We start from the raw sequence: 16341 nt of genomic DNA, 5'->3' as shown, positions 1-16341 counted from the left end.
TTGAAACTAAAATAGAAAGGAAACCCTTTATCTTTTCTGTTGATCTTCCTGTACCAATATCATGTTCATAATGCCCATTATTCCTTATCTCAAGTTCATATCCCTTAATAACTTAAAAAAATACTGAAGAGATCCAAAAACAGACAAAGAGGTCTTACTGGTGCCTGATGTCCATGGGTGATTAATAAATACTAACTTTGCTTTAGGTGCTGTGAGCTCAGAGCTGGTCACAGACATGGGTCACAATGGGGAATCCTAATGCCCATTTTATATTTTCTACCAGATCAGGTCTCCTGTTTTCAACAACAACCAAGTCAGAATGATCACTCTGAAATAGCTGAAGTCCTATTGCAGCAACACTCTGCCATTTTAGCTCTGAAAGTGGTTAATCAAATTTTGGAATGATCAGCAAGCTGACATTTTTCTGGTACTGGTTCTTCTGGGTTAAGGATAAGAGGACATTTCAGTTTCTGGCACACATTCCTAGTCTGCCTGATTGACAGCCACATCTGGGGAGCAAATAGCCAGGTGAATTAGGAAGCTTAAAAAAATGTTTTGTTAAACTATAGTCATTAAACTGTCACCATCTGCATTCTAACCTCCTATGTTCCAGTTGGAGCTGTCCTTTGTAACAGATTATTCCTAACACTATGTGCCAACAGACTGTTGTCTGGAAGACTTGGGTGATGGCTGAGGTTTGGGATCCCAAACTAGAGATATTTAGGTTGTCCAAGAAATTGTAACCATCTTCCTGCCATTGGGCTCTCATTTTAGAAAATGTCTGTTCTCCATCTTCCTTTACACAATGAGAGTCAAGGTTTCATTTTCTTCTCCAGCGCTCCCTAACTGCATGAATGCAGTTTATTTCATTTTAATAATGAGGTAATAACTAGAAAAAATTGGATAAAAGAATAGGATGATGAAAGAAGTCGTGGGAGGACAATTTATATTTGGCATCTAGAGATCTAATACCCTGTATTTCCACAAAAAGCCAAGTGAAAGGAGATGGGCTGAAGTTGCGGGTAGGAATTACAATTATCTGTAACATCGTATCCCAGAACTATTGGAATAGCTACATGGATGCTTTGGAATCTTATTTGGCGTCTAAAAGCATAGTCTAGAGATCATTTGACCCTGGGTTAGGTTTGGAGTTTAGCAAGATAAGATTTAATTGTAGTTCTCAGATTTGATGGTCCCAGTACTTGCAGCTCTGGCTCATCAGTATCTATTTGTGAGGAAAGGGAAGAGATTAGCAGAAGGTAACCCTGGCACAGATAAAATAACTGGCTCAAATACTCCTTTAATAGTTATTCCCTGAAGTCTTGACTCTTTGTGGAGGTAGCATGCTGCATGCAGTAGAAAGATTATCATCTTTGAAATAATAAAGAACAAAATTCAAATTCCAGCTCTTCTTTGTACTGGCTATATGAGCTTGGGACTGCTGTCTAACCTCTCAGTCTGTAAAATGAAATAATAATACTTATTTAATTGGGATGTTATAGGGGTTAAATGAAATAGCATGTGTACATTACTTGCAGCTCAACAAATGTTGGTTCTCTTTGTCCCCCCTCAATGTATCCCTAAATTTTGCACATATACCTGGTACCCCTATTTGCCAGATCCCATTTTTCTCTGCCTCATGCCCATTCACGTGTTTCCCAATGCCTCTAGAGTTGAAGTCTACGGCCCTGGCTTATTAGTCTGTGTTCGTCCTACAAAATGACAGTAAGGATATGGAATTTTAAAAACCGTGCTAACATGAGCCATGGTTGTGGTTTTGTTCCAGTAATTTTTGCTGTGGAGTTTTGGTTGTAAATCAAAGCCAAGAGAGTTCTATCTTCCCACCCACTCCTCTCTTCTAAAGTTCCTGATTTGGGGCTAGATCATTCAGGGTGGGACTCGATTCCAAACAAGTATAATGGCAAGATTGTTTATAAAGGGCATTCAGGGAAAAAGAATCCATAACGTTTCCTATGGGGACATTCTTGTTTTTCTTCTACCCTTTTAGTTTGAAAAATATCCAACTTACAGAATGTTGCAGGAATAGTATAATTAACACCCATTTATATTTTACCAAGGCTGAGCAATTATTAATATTTTGCCACATTTGTTTGCTATCTCCAGTGTGTGTGTGTGTGTGTGTGTGTGTGTGAACAAAATATGACCCATATTCAAAGTTTACTAAATGTCCAGTTTTTCTATAGCAGAATGTTTCTGCCTAATCCCTGTGCAGTCCAGCATTCTGCATTGCATTTGATTGTCATGTCTTTTTATTCTCCTTTAATCTGCAACAGTTCCTCAGCCTGTCATTCCTGCCATGGACAGTTTTGAACAGTACAGGTCAGTTTTATAACAAATCAATATTCTTTGGAAGGTTGCTTTGTACACTGATCATTTTTTATCATTAGATTCAGGTTACACAATTTATATAAGAACATTGTTGACAACAATGAGTGCCATGTCGGCAGAGGGCACATCTTTTTCTTCCCCATTGTGTTTGTAGCATCATGCACTAGGACTGGCATTTATAAGGTGCTTAATGTTTATTAAATGAATGAATGACCTAAGATGTTCACTGCCACTTAGGTCTATTATTTTGCTACTTGAGGGCTACTCCCATTTTAATTATACATGTTTGAAGTCTTAAAGATAACACAGGACCTCTGTAATGATCCCAGAGAGAAGGGAAATGAGATTGGGACTATGATGTGAGGCAATCTGTGGAGTCTCTTTACCCTAGAACTGGGTGGTGACCATAGTGTGCTGAGAGTGGAGGATGAGTAGATGGTCCTTAGCTGGGAAAACACAGCACACAGAAACTAGGAGTACCTGGCATGTTTCCTTGCCAAGAGAAATTAGTTATTTACATTTCCAGATTTTACTATATTTCCCTCCCCTCACCCCCATTAGAATCCTAAGAATGCCATAGTGAAAACGGACTTCTGTCTCTCCTACTTTCCCAGCTGGGACAACCCCATAATTCTCTCCTTCTCTACACTTCATCTCTCCCCCACCCACACACAAGTGTGTATTTTTTTTAACATTTATAAATGGTGGTTGGGTGGCCATTCTTTCTTGATTTGTGTTAAGAAAATATATAACCTTTTGGATTTACCATTTGGATATAGAAGCTTTCATCCCTGTTTCCTGGGGGGAAATGAGGTTATGAAAGTTACTCTTTAGTTTTCAGAAATGTGTATTCAGGCCTCCATTTGGGGCCCTTTCTCTCTCCAGCTCTGAGCATCTCAGACATTTCTGACAGTTCTACCTGAGGCATCTGGGGCTTGGGACTGGATTCATGAATGTAATTCTTCAAGGCTTGCAGTGCCTGATTCACATGATTCCTACCCTCTTTCTGAGAGTCTACCTACCCTTATCTTTGCAGTCCTTATTTTCACCAGGTTACAGAAAGACATCTTTTTATCTTCACATCAGCTCCTGATTATCCACAATAATGCTAGAGAATAACATTAAATAGTGAGTGATGCTAAAATGACTTTTGTTTGATTTATAAGTGATGGAGTCCTGTCTAGAGATAATCCAGAAAGTGAACAGCTTCAGTCAAGTCAATTCATCATGTTATTCTCCCATGCTGGTGAATGGAATCTCTTCTTTGGCATCTAGTCAGGGAGGCGGATGCAAGAACACAGCATGTTCAACCCTCATTTTTTGTTTCAGACCCACAAGTTATCTATTGAGAGCTCTGCAAAACTTATTTTCATGCCTTGTTTAAAACTGAGAACCCAATACTTAGCTCACAAAACCTTTTTAAAACTGAGAACCCAATACTTAGCTCACCAAACATTAAAATCAGTAGGCAACATGTAAAACTATCAGCTTTTCTAGGGTTTCCATCACACCCAAAGTAACAGCCAAAGTCTTCACGGTGACTCTCAGACCCTATGTGAAGGATCAGGCTTCCTGCGTCTCTCTTTGATCATCCTCTCCTGCTTCCCCCTTACTTATTCTGTCCTGGCCCCACATGCCTCTTTGTTATTTCTCAAAAATAGGTGGTTTTCATGACGGAGATGTTGATATGACAGAGTAGTATAGGGACCCTGAGATTGTCTCATCCCTGAAACACTGCTATATCAGCATTAAACCATTTTGAACACCTAAGAAGTTGATCTGAGGATTCACAGAACAATTAATTCTGCATAATTGGAGCCAGAGAACTTGCCAGGTATGTGGTATGGAGAAGTGATTTGGTATAGAGAAAAGCTGCAGAGCCTTGGAGTGTAGGGAGGCATTTTCATGGAGAGAAGACAGAGAGAAAGGGGGAGAGTGAAGCACATCGGGATTGCACAAGTAAAGCACTCTCCTGGAAGTAGCTGGAGAGAAAAAGTGAAAACACTCGCAAGGGACTGGACAAAAAATCTGTTCCCAGAAACGATTGACAGGGAAAAAGGAGAGGATTTCATTGCTGCCAGGATTCTATAAACAGTGGAGTGCAGAGTGTGAAGTTTCAGAGCTCAGTGCCTGGCGGTGCTGTGGTGAGGAAGTAGGATGAATTCCTTGGAGCAGGCAATGTGTTCTGAGGGGTGCCACATGAGAAGTACTTTCCCTGATTAGAGTGCATTTGATAGAGGTTATATGGCCTCCCCACTAGCAAAACCCCAAGCTGACCCCAGAGAGCAGCCATGTTTGCTGTGGTATTGGAACAAAGATGCCAAAGGACAGCAAAACTGCCCGCTGTGTGTTGCACAGGCTGTGTGTTGTGATGTGTCATAATCTCTGAACCTCAGAGATTACACTGAGCCACAGTGTAATTGCATTAATATTTTCTGGGACAAGCTGGCACCTGGACATTGCTGGGCAAGACCAATCTCCCAGAGAGTTGGGATGGGTCCAAGTGGAGTGGTCTCTGAAGTGTGGGGTTTTTGAAACACAGTTCCATCTCAGATAAAACTTTGGAGGAAGGTGCCACCTGGAAGACAGACAGTTTGGACACTGACAGGGAAGAGGTGGGGAGCAGATGAAAACCTGAGACAAAGGAGGGAGTTTGCAGGTCGGTGAGGGCAAGGGGTTCCTGTGCCAGAGACTAGGGAGCTGGGTGAAGCCATTTTCACATCTAGCATGTGCATGTGTGCACACACACAGATGACCCTAGTAAGCTAAGTAGTGCCACCAAGTGAAGAAGGAGCCCTCACACAAAGCCCCATCCACCTGTGCCCTCCAGGCACAGCCCCAGAAGACCAGCACAAACCCCTTTCACAGACTTATTAGTCTGCAGACTATAGTGTGCTGCAAAGTTTCAGTTATAGAAGAAACTGGATGTAACTTCATTTAGGTTTCATTCTGTGTGCTGGATCCTTTGTTTATTTGTTCATTTTCTTTACTTCCATTTTTGGTTAGGTTGTTCTCCTTTTTCTTTCTTTATTTTCTTTTTCTTTCTTGTATAAAGAAAGAGAAAATTCTTTTTATGGTTTTGTTGTTTTAACTTTTTAATTTTTATTCTATTTCATTTTCTTTATTTTATTCTACTTTATGGTTGAAAACTTTTTTATTTTTTTAACATTTTCCCTTTCTCTTTTTTTCTCTATTCTATCAAGCTTTTCTCAATAAGCAGACCAAAACACACCTAATATCTAGCTTCCTTTATTTTATTTTTTTGTTTTCATTTTTTAATTTTTATTAATCTTTTTCTTCCTCCACAATGAGAAGATGGAGGAATTCATGCCAAAACAAAGAATAGGAAGAAATGATGGCCAGGATTTAATCAACAGATATAAGTAAGATGTCTGAACTAGAATTTAAAACCACACTTACTGGAGAGAGTTGGACCTCCGGCTTGTGAGCAGGCACCTTCACTTTGCGCACAACCAAAGAGCAGTGAGTGCAAAGCCGTGAAGGGAGGCTGAAGCAGGGGCAGGGGAAGCTCAGCCATAGGGGCACACAGTTGCCTTGGTGGGTATATGGTTAGGGCCGAGGTTAGTGCCCAGGTGCTGCAAGTGGGGCCCACGCGGGTGCAGCAGGCCTGGAAGTGAAGACCCCGGACTTCGGCCAGCCAGAACCTGATTTAAAAATGGGTGATGTTGAGAAGGGCAAGAAGATTTTTGTTCAGAAGTGTGCCCAGTGCCATACTGTGGAAACGGGATGCAAGCACAACACTGGGCCAAATCTCCATGGTTTATTTGGGTGAAAGACAGGTCAAGCCCCTGGATTTTCTTACATGGATGCCAACAAGAACAAAGGCATCACCTGGGGAGAGGAGACACTGATGGAGTATTTGGAAAATCCCAAGAAGTACATCCCTGGAACAAAAATGATCTTCACTGGCATTAGAAGGCAGGGGAAAGAGCAGACTTGATAGCTTATCTCAAAAAAGCTACTAAGGAGTAATAGTTGGCCACTGCCTTATTTATTACAAAACAAAAAATGTCTCATGACTTTTTTTTGCCTTTATCAAACTTCTAGTGAAGCAGCTGGTATCCAAACTCTCTTTGAAGCTATTCAGAAGCCACAAGGCCAACTCCCTGATTGGCAGGAGTGTTAACATCCAACCACGGGAACCAGTGGAACTTACTGCTTTGGAAAAATGTTTTGAAAGGGAAAGGTCCAGAGTGAGGGCAGTGCCCTTCTTAGAGGAGTGTACACATGACCTCCAGGACAAAGAAGAGTGGGTAGGGTTGGCTGGGAAAGCAAAAAGGCCTTAATTTAGTGGATGGATATTGGATTTGACAGTGGTTCTTCTTGGGGACATGGGATTGAACTTTTGTTTTGGAGTTTGGAAGTTGCTTAGATACTGAGAGAAACCCAGGGAGGAGAGGGAGGAAAGGGGAAGCCTGGGGTATTATTTCATACAACCTGGCTTCATGTCCTCTGGTCCCTCTCTGCAATTCTTTAAGCACCCCCCCTAAGGAAGTACCACCTTTGGGAGAGACAGTTTCCTAATTAAACTGAGATTCACAGACCCAGGGCCCTCATTAGGAATTGCTCTTGAAATAAATTATGGTGCATATTCTTTTCAAAAAAATTTTTAATGTTTATTTATTTTTGAGAGAGAGAGAGAGAGAGAGAGAGAATGCAAGCAGAGGAGGGGCAGAGAGAGAAGGAGACACAGATTCTGAAGCAGGTTTCAGGCTCTGAGCTGTGAGCACAGAGCCCAATGTGAGACTCAAAACGAACAAACTGTGAGACCATGACCTGAGTTGAAGTCAGATGTTTAATGGACTGAGGCATCCAGGTGCCCCTTTTTAAAATTTTTTAATGTTTATGATAGTGCGTGTTATAATCTCCTGTTTCCACCTGGGTATGCCCTTTTCAATCTCTCTTTTTCTCTCTCTCAAAAAAAAATCCTACTTATAGGAATCTCAAGATATGCTAGTCAATGAATACATCTATATACTCATTTTTTTTCTGTCCTAAGTGCCTTGTATGGTTGTTTCCCAAAATTATGAGCAAATCCTAGTCCTGTGTAGTGAATATTGGGGCTGGAAGTGTGGAATTCAGAAGAGGAGGTATATGGATCCTGGTCCTGCCCACTGAAAACTTTTAGGCAATAAAGGAATTTAAACAACACACCCAGGACACTAACATGCAGAAAGGGAAAGTTAGTTTCAACTGAGCATCAGGTTGGGCTGTAAGTGCTGGCAGGAAGGGGAGGTTAGTTGGAGATGGGAATCAGTTTAGGAAAGTCTTTTTAGACATGGAATGGGGGAAATGTAAGATGAGGTTGAGAAGGGATAGTCCTGTAATAACTAGACAGGACTGAGGAGGGCATCCCTGGCAGGGCAGGTAACTTACCTAGGCCAAAGGCTCATTCCAGGAACAGTAAACAAGGATGTGAGGAGCTGAGTTAGGAAGGAGGTGATGGACCTGAGGGTAGGGGGAGAATTAATGTGGGGCTCTGACAGCTGGGTCAGAGAGTCTGGACTGAATATAAGCTATTGGAATAATCACAGGTTATTGCACGGAGCAAGAGCATTTCTGATCATGGTATTTGAGGCTGATGTTTCTCTGTTGTTATCAACTGGATTTGTGGTAGGCTTTCTCAGGATTCCCAGTCATGGATTTGCTTTCCCTTCTATAAGTTTGCTTGTTCATCTCTTGTTCTGTCTGCTTCTGTTGGAATCATAAAATATTATTATTTAGTTCCCAGATGTTTTGTTCTTTGGGATGCTTCTCTGGTATTTACATACTTTATTGTAGCCCTCTTTCCCTCATCTTCAGTAAAAGTGGGAAGAGCACAAAGACCACCATGCACAACACAGTTGAGGGAAACAAATGATCAAAAGCCTTACCCCTCTCTCACCCTGCCGTTTAGATGGTCTTCCTCTGGGATTCTGGCTCATGGTCCATGGATAGACTTCAGGAGAGTGTAGAACATTTTTTTGAGGTGGTCAACCTCAGAAGGGTGTGTGATTCAACAAATGTTAAGAATCACTGTTGTGTCTTTGTTGGGAGGTAGGTGGCTGGAGACAGCTCCACAGACGGAGAAATGTGGTACAAGCATACAGAAACAGTTAAAGGAGCTGGAGGAGAAAGAGGAATTGGGGAAAAGGAAATGGGTTCAGAGGGAACTGGTAGGAAGGGTGTCCCATCATTCCTTGTTCTCCACCCTCTTTCTAGCAGGTATTTCTTCTCTGTATTCTCCAAGTCCTGGCAATTACATGATTCCAGTTCCTTCAATTTAAATCTACTGAGTTCCTGCCATTTATTAGGCAATGAACTAGGTCCTCTCACAACATCACCTCATGCAATTCCTTTGTTGAATCTGAAGTACAGAGTGGAGTCCACCCTCCCTCAGTCGTGGACTGTTAGCACCATCACTTCCTGTTAGGCCGTATATAAATGCATTTTTCCCCCTTTCATTCTTATCTCTATTCTTATTTCTCCTCCTCACTGGAGGCACTTGCTTTAGTGTATTTAGCAAATACTCTTTCAATCCATGGTCTATATGTGTATTTAGATGCATTCATCCACTCAACAACTACACAGTGCCAACTATATGTCAGACACAGCTGTAGGTACAGGGAATACAGCCAGGAGAAAAGAAAAAGGCCTGCTTTAATAGAACTTACTTTCTTTTGGAGTGAAACAAATCATGAACAAATGAATAAGTAAAACATATAGCACCTTAAATATTAAGTGCTATGGAAAAAAAGGGTGGTGAATAAGGTATGTTGTGGGTGGCTACGAGTGGAGTGACTAATGAAGGCTGTGCTACAAATGTACTTTTTCACAAAATGCAGTTAAGGGAGCAACTATCCAAATATCTAGGTTAGAAGTGGTACAGTTATAGGGGACATCAAGTACCAAGGGTCTGAGTTAGGGCTTGCCTGGTATATTAGGAGGCTAGTGGCTAGAGAAAAAATGAGTGGGAGAAGAGAGAAACAGAATACTGAGAGGTAGCTGGGTCAGTGACAAATACTGGAGGATTTTGTAGGCCATTGTAAATGCAGATATTGGCTTCTACTCTGAATAAAAAGGGAAACAGTGGAAGGTTTTGAGCACAAGAATTATGTGACATTTTTAACAGATATATGTGTATCCTTGACCAACATACAATATTTTTTGGGCTGTTTTTGTTTGTTTGTTTTGTTTCATTTTAAAGTTTATTTATTTTTGAGATAGATACAGAGCAAGTGCAAGAGGGGCAGAGAGAGAGAGGGAAATAGAGAATCCCAAGCAGGCTCCACGTTGTCAGTGCGGAGCCTGACTTGGGGTTCAAACCCAAGAATCGTGAGATCATGACCGGAACCAAAATCAGGAGTCATATACTTAACCTACTGAGACACCCAGGAAATCCATGGCTGTTTTTTTTTTAATGTACATAAATGGCATTGTGCCTTACACCTCATTCCCCTTTTACTTTTCCTACCTAACATTGTTTCTGAGATCTACCCAAGTTGCTGTCTGTAAATTTGCTTATTTCTCTGACCTGCTGTATAATATTTTATTATGCATATAGGACACATTTTACTTACATATTCCTTTAGTAACAGACTCTTGCATAGCTTCCAACTTCCAGCTACCACAAATAGTCCTGTGATGAATGTGCTCATGTGGGTCTCCTTATGAACTTGGGAGTTTCCTTTAAGTGCTACCTCAGAGAGGGATTGTGGGGTGGGAGGATGTGTGCATTTTTAATTCCAAGGTTGTACTTCAGGTTGTACTTCAGGATGGTGGGCCCAGTTACACTCCTACCAACAGTGAATGATAGTTTATATTTTCTCATCAGATTCCCATGTTGATCCAGTAAGGGAGGTCAAGTAAGTTTCCTGGAACTGAAGCTTAAAGAGATTAGACAAATCACCCTGGTTTATATAGACAAGAAGAAGAGCCAGGGCTGAAATCCAAAATTTCTGACATAATGTTCCTTGTTCTTGCCACTATAGCACCCAGCACTGCCTCTTCCAGAAATAATATGAAGCATCTGTAGACAAAGATATTGTTATAATATTAATTATAATAATTATATTATATAAATATATTATAATTATCATAATATATGTTATAATATTCTATATCACAATTATTGTAATTATGTAATAATACTTATTATTATCATTGTATTTGAACTTTGCATCTTTTGATTAGATCTTTTTGATCTAATTCAGTAAGCCTACGACCCCCATGTGTTTAGCACTAACATCTATGCCGGTGTCTAATTAAGTTTCAAGGCAAAGTATATGGAATAAAACTGTTTTCATTGTCTCAGGAGGACCAGCTAACAGACTTGAGTTTTAGTGGATGATTTCAAGGTTAGACATTTATAAAGACTAATTGATTTTAAAGTTTGGACACTTGGGTCAGATTTTAATATTAAACAGGTAGAGTATATTAAGTATATATTGTTTGTTAGAAACTGAGCTAAGTACTACTTTACAGGTATTGTTTCACTTACTCCACACAACAACCATATGAAGTATTACTTTTGTTCCCTTTTGACTCATGGAAACTAAAGTTCTGAGGGCTGAACAAATTTGTCCAGAGTCACCCAGTATGTGGTAGAGTTGTGATTTGAACCTGAACCATCTACCTGCAGAGCCTTTACTCCTAACTACCAAAATGTGCTTGCTTATTGTGAAAAGAAAGCTCTTAGAATCTCTTCCCTTTGAAATTGAGGACAATTTCTTATCAGTTGGGTAGTTTAGAGCAGTCATGGGAAGTATGGGGCTAGTTGGACAAGAATCTCCAGAGGGAGAGGATGTTTGAAAATGTGCGCAGGTATCTTCATTATGCCTCCCTCTGTTCCCTGAAGTGAGAACCTCTGCCTTAGGATATCCCACCTAGATTATAGGGCCTGGGTGTGATGCCTTCCAAAAAGTAAGAATTCTCTAATTGAGTGTTGGTGGTTGGCTGTGTAGAACTCAAGGCAACCTGATCTTTTTTAAACAAGTGTCCTCAAAGGCAAACAATTCTTAATTTTTTTTTCAACATTTATTTATTTTTGGGACAGAGAGAGACAGAGCATGAACGGGGGAGGGGCAGAGAGAGAGGGAGACACAGAATCGGAAACAGGCTCCAGGCTCCGAGCCATCAGCCCAGAGCCCGCCGCGGGGCTCGAACTCACGGACCGCGAGATCGTGACCTGGCTGAAGTCGGACGCTTAACCGACTGCGCCACCCAGGCGCCCCAAAGGCAAACAATTCTTTATCATCCCATGTGCCTTATACCTGCCATGAATGATGTACAGTCAAGGTTTTATCACAGTTGGTTTTCCTTTCATACTTTTCATTTTGCTTGCATTCTACAAGGAAAGTAATACCATTTATATTTTTACCTGAACCAGGTTTATAAATGTTGCTTGGCTACAAAGTATGTATCTCAAAGTCAAGTAGATAGGAATTCTGGATTATGTGCTCTTTCAGGTTTCTTTTCTCAGTTTGTGTATTTGTTCAACAAATATATATTGAGCACCCAACTCACAGCCTAATTGAGGAGACAGGAAGCTGACCTGGAATTTTGATTCATTAGGATCAATGGCACATGGGGGAAGCCTGGGTGCTATGAGAGCACATATGGAGGGTAGCATAAGAGTTAGGGGAGGCTTCCTGGGGAAATAACTTCTGAGCTGAGGGCTGAAGAAGAAGCTGAGGTTAGTATGTGAAGGGGCCAAGAGGGCATTAGAGACAAGGGAACATGGTGAGTGTAGAAATCACCACTAGAGCAGGAACTGGGCAGGTGATGAAGTTGAAGGAATAATCACAGGTCAGATGATGAAGGAAGGAAGACTAGGAAGGAAGATCAGTGGGAATCACTGAAGGATTTGAAGCCTGGGGGTGGGTGGGGGACATGTCAATCACATTCACAGTGTAGAAAAGTTCCATGAATTAAGAAGTGACCACTCCCCTTATCTATCTCATGTACTTGTTATTAAATCATAAAATTGGAACTGGTGGTGGCAAATAAGGAGTGTAGATGGATTTGTACATGAAAGGTCTGATCCATAACCCAGGAGTTCCTTTTGATAATCTGTAGAGAAGACTTTTCAATTTTGACTTGATTTTTCTATCTTTAGAGACATCTGACAACATTTCCTAAAATTCTCTCAAACCAAGTCTGAGTAGGGAGGAGAGTGGGGGCTGCATGACTTTGCTTTCTCTGTTCTCCACCATTCGTTTCCAGGGTTTCACTATGAATTTTTCATTCAAAGTCTTGCTTCCCATTGGGGAGGGGCCCATTTGAATAGCAGCAGGGGAGGAGAGGGAACCTCATGCAAATTCCTTCATTAAGAAAATATATTTGGCATATTGAAAGCCTGGTTGAATGAGTTAAAAATAACTACTTATGAAAAACTAATAGGAGTTACAAGTGAGTGATTTAATATAAGCTCACAGAGCAGGGTAGATTCTCCAGGCTGCTGGCAGCTGACATCACAGATGGTGCAGGATGTTTACAGAGCATAGTGTGACCAGTGAGCAGAGTTCCTGCAGAAATGAGCTCATCTTCTTTACTGGAATCCAAAGAGGGAAGAGACAGAAGAAATTGTTTAGGTTGTGAGCTTCTGAGCTAAGTGACTTACTTCTTTCCTTCCTACCCATCATACTTTCATAACTATGGATGTAAAAATTGTAGTACATTTTGCCTGGTTGCTTCATAAAAGCACCTTTATATCTCTTCTCCCTTCTTAGAAATGGATTGTTGGTTGGCTACTGCACCTATCTCTCCAATGTTTCCTTACTAAACAGCCTGTTCCTCTCCTTTTTGGAAGTAGTTATAAAGGTCTTGCCCCTTTCTCCCTCTTCCTCTCTTCTCACAACACCCTGTGGGCCTAGGTGGGTAAAGGGAAGGGTTTGGACTATACATCCTTTGTCATCACTGCAGTTAAATGGAAGATGCAGAGTGAGGAGGAAGGGGGACAAAGTGACATCTGACTTTGGCTAGCTGATTTTGGGGCTAAAGATTTTAAGACTGGGAGATCAATGGGGCAACTGGATGGCTCAGTAGGCTAAGTGTCAGACTTCAGCTCAGGTTATAATCTCAGGGCTTGTGAGTTCAAGCCCCGCATCAGGCTCTCTGCTGTCAGCACAGAGCCTACTAAGTTCCTGTCTCCCTCTCTCTCTGCCCCTTTGCATTTGGTGCTTTTTTTTTGTCTCAAAAATAAAACCATCAAAAAAAATACTGGGGGGCCAATATTTGTAATTTAAACTCAGGTGATATTTGAAAATATAGTTCTGTGATTGCAATCAGGCCCTCTAATCAATGAATTAATGTGCCATAATTCATGCTCAAGCATGGCCCAACATCCCACATGTGAATTGTTGCACAATAAATTCATGCCATCTTGTGTCTTATAGCTCAATTAGTACACGAAGCTACATGAGATGTACCCAAATTTAAATATGTCATGTAGTTCATTAAAAGCAGAATGTTGGGAAGTACTTGGCACTTTTCTGGGGGAAAGCAAGGTTGGTTTTTCTGTGATGTCCTTTAGTGTCAGTTTCTGTGATAATGGGCTACAACAGGTAACCTGAGACTTCTAAGCGTTGGTTGTACACCATTGTTCAGTAAATACTTATTGTTTACTTAGGCATTATGGAAGAATAGCACATATAAGATGAAATATGAAGCATCAGCTTTCAAGCCTGAGCAATAGAACTCAGCAGTGACAACCCAACTTGGCTTAACTGAGACTCAGTGAATCCAGCTCCAGACTCTCGGCTCTCCACACTTCCTGCAGCTCTCTGATCCTAGAATCTTCAACTCCAGCTACAATGCTGGGTCAGGCACTTTTCAGATTTGGTCAAAAGCTGCTACGCAGACATCAGCTGGAACATTTGGTGACTGAGGATGTCCCATGCAGAAGACTGAACACTCTGGATTTAGTGGCCCTGGGTGTGTGCTCTACAGTGGGTGCAGTTATATATGTCATAGCTGGTGAAGTGGCTAGAGATAAAGCCGGACCATCCATTGTGATCTGCTTTCTGGTGGCCGGCCTAACTTCTGTGCTGACAGGGCTGTGCTATGCAGAGTTTGGTGCCCGTGTTCCCCATTCTGGCTCTGCATATCTCTACAGCTATGTCACTATAGGTGAACTCTGGGCTTTCATCACTGGCTGGAACCTCATCTTTTCCTATGTTGCTGGTACAGCCATTGTGGTCTTTGCCTGGAGCTTAGCTTTTGACAACCTGTTTGGGAACCAGATCTCTCAGACCCTGCATGAAAACATCTTACTGCATGTTCCCCAGGTCCTTGCAGAAATTCTAGGCTTCTGTGTTGTGGCCCTTGTGTTGTTGCTCATCGGATTGCTGACTCTGAGGGCTAGAGAGTCAGGACTGTTTACCAAAGTAGTCACATTGGTGAGCCTTTTAGTTCTCAGTTTTGTCATCATCTCTGGTTTCATTAAGGGGGACCTGCACAACTGGAAGCTCACAGAAGAGGACTACGTAAAGGCTGGACTCAATGACACCTCAAGCTTGGGGCCTCTGGGCACTGGAGGATTTGTGCCTTTTGGCCTCAATGGGATTCTCCATGGAGCAGCTACCTGTCTGTATGCATTTATAGGTTTTGACAACATTGTTACCAGAGTTGAAGAAGCCCAGAACCCCCAGCGTTCCATCCCTATGGGCATTGTGATTTCACTGTTCATCAGCACTTTGATGTATTTTGGTGTCTCTTCAACACTTACACTTATGGTTCCTTACTACCAGCTTCAACCTGGGACCCCCTTGCCTGAGGTATTTCACCATATTGGCTGGGCCCCTGCCTACTATGTAGTAGCTTTTGGATTTTTCTGTAGTCTTTCTGCCAGCCTCTTGGGCTATATGTTCCCCATACGTCAGCTGATATACACGATGGCAAAGGATGGCCTCCTGTTCTCTGTCCTTGCCAGGATCCAAACTGGCACATACATCCCCATAATGGCCACTGTGATCTTTGGCATTATCGCAGCAATCATGGCATTCTTCTTTGGACTCACTGATCTTCTGGACTTCATGTCAATTGGGACACGGCTAGCTTACTCCCTGGTGGCTTTTTGTGTTCTCATCCTCAGGTATCAGCCTGAGGTGAAGAAAGGGGGAAATGAAGCAGACGTGCAGGATGAGAGTGGACCTGCAGAAGAGAAGCTGACTCTACAGGGACTACTTTTTCCATGCAGCCCCACCCCCACTCCACTCTCTGGCCGGGTTGTCTATGTTTGCTCCTCACTGCTTGCTCTGCTGCTTACTCTTCTTTGCCTGGTGCTGGCCCAGTGGCCAGTTCTGCATTCTGGAACTGCAGTGTGGATTTCATTGGTTGTGCTGCTCCTGGTGCTCATCACTGGGATCACTGGGGTCATCTGGAGACAGCCGCAGAGCTCCAGTCCCCTTCCCTTTAAGGTCCCTGCTCTGCCTCTCCTCCCACTACTGAGTGTCTTTGTGAATGTTTACCTTATGATGCGGATGACAGCTGGCACCTGGGCCCCAATTGGTTTCTGGATGCTGATTGGGTTTGCTATCTACTTTAGCTATGGGATCCAATACAGCCTGGTTGCTGAATCCCACTTAAGTTAGCGCTAAACTGTAGAACTTGTACTCAGGAATGCAGTACATATTTGTTTTGACATCATCACACCTGAATGCAGTCCGGTCCCCTGCACAATAATGGTGAATACTTTTGGGCACATGGAAAGCTAGGCCTCCCATGGCATATTGTTTGGGGGAACATGAATAGAGTCATGTATTTATTGTGGAGCAAAGAATATGTCTTTACATTTCCTTCCTCTTTTTTTTTTTACTTGTTTCATTATCAGTTGCATCCATAATTCCTTACCGGCTTTAGAAAATATTATTAAAATAAACTAGAAAAGGTGTTTTTGTTTTCCTTGGATAAATATTCAGTTGTTGAAATAGTGTATTTATGGTAGTTCTATTTTACTTTTTTGAGGAACTTCAATACTCTTTTCCACAGTGG

General features: G+C 41.8%; 1 protein-coding gene and 1 pseudogene across 1 annotated transcript; both read left to right on the top strand.

Moving 5' to 3' along the window:
* The first annotated feature begins 5950 nt into the window (after positions 1-5950).
* On the top strand, positions 5951-6744 carry LOC115518425 (annotated as a pseudogene).
* A 6891-nt stretch (positions 6745-13635) lies between these two features.
* Positions 13636-16341, top strand: LOC115518666 (cationic amino acid transporter 3-like). The gene has a single exon (XM_032593922.1). It carries the CDS (start codon positions 14163-14165, stop codon positions 15939-15941), a length of 1779 nt encoding a protein of 592 aa, XP_032449813.1. The 5' UTR covers positions 13636-14162; the 3' UTR covers positions 15942-16341.

The sequence above is a fragment of the Lynx canadensis genome, chromosome B4 (assembly GCF_007474595.2).
Source record: "Lynx canadensis isolate LIC74 chromosome B4, mLynCan4.pri.v2, whole genome shotgun sequence".
Classification (NCBI taxonomy): Eukaryota; Metazoa; Chordata; class Mammalia; order Carnivora; family Felidae; genus Lynx; species Lynx canadensis.
This window is presented reverse-complemented; position numbering and strand designations above follow the sequence as displayed.

Coding starts and splice junctions, on each gene's coding strand:
- LOC115518666 (XM_032593922.1), top strand. CDS start 14,163: ATGCTGGGTCAGGCACTTTTCAGATTTGGTCAAAAGCTGCTACGCAGA.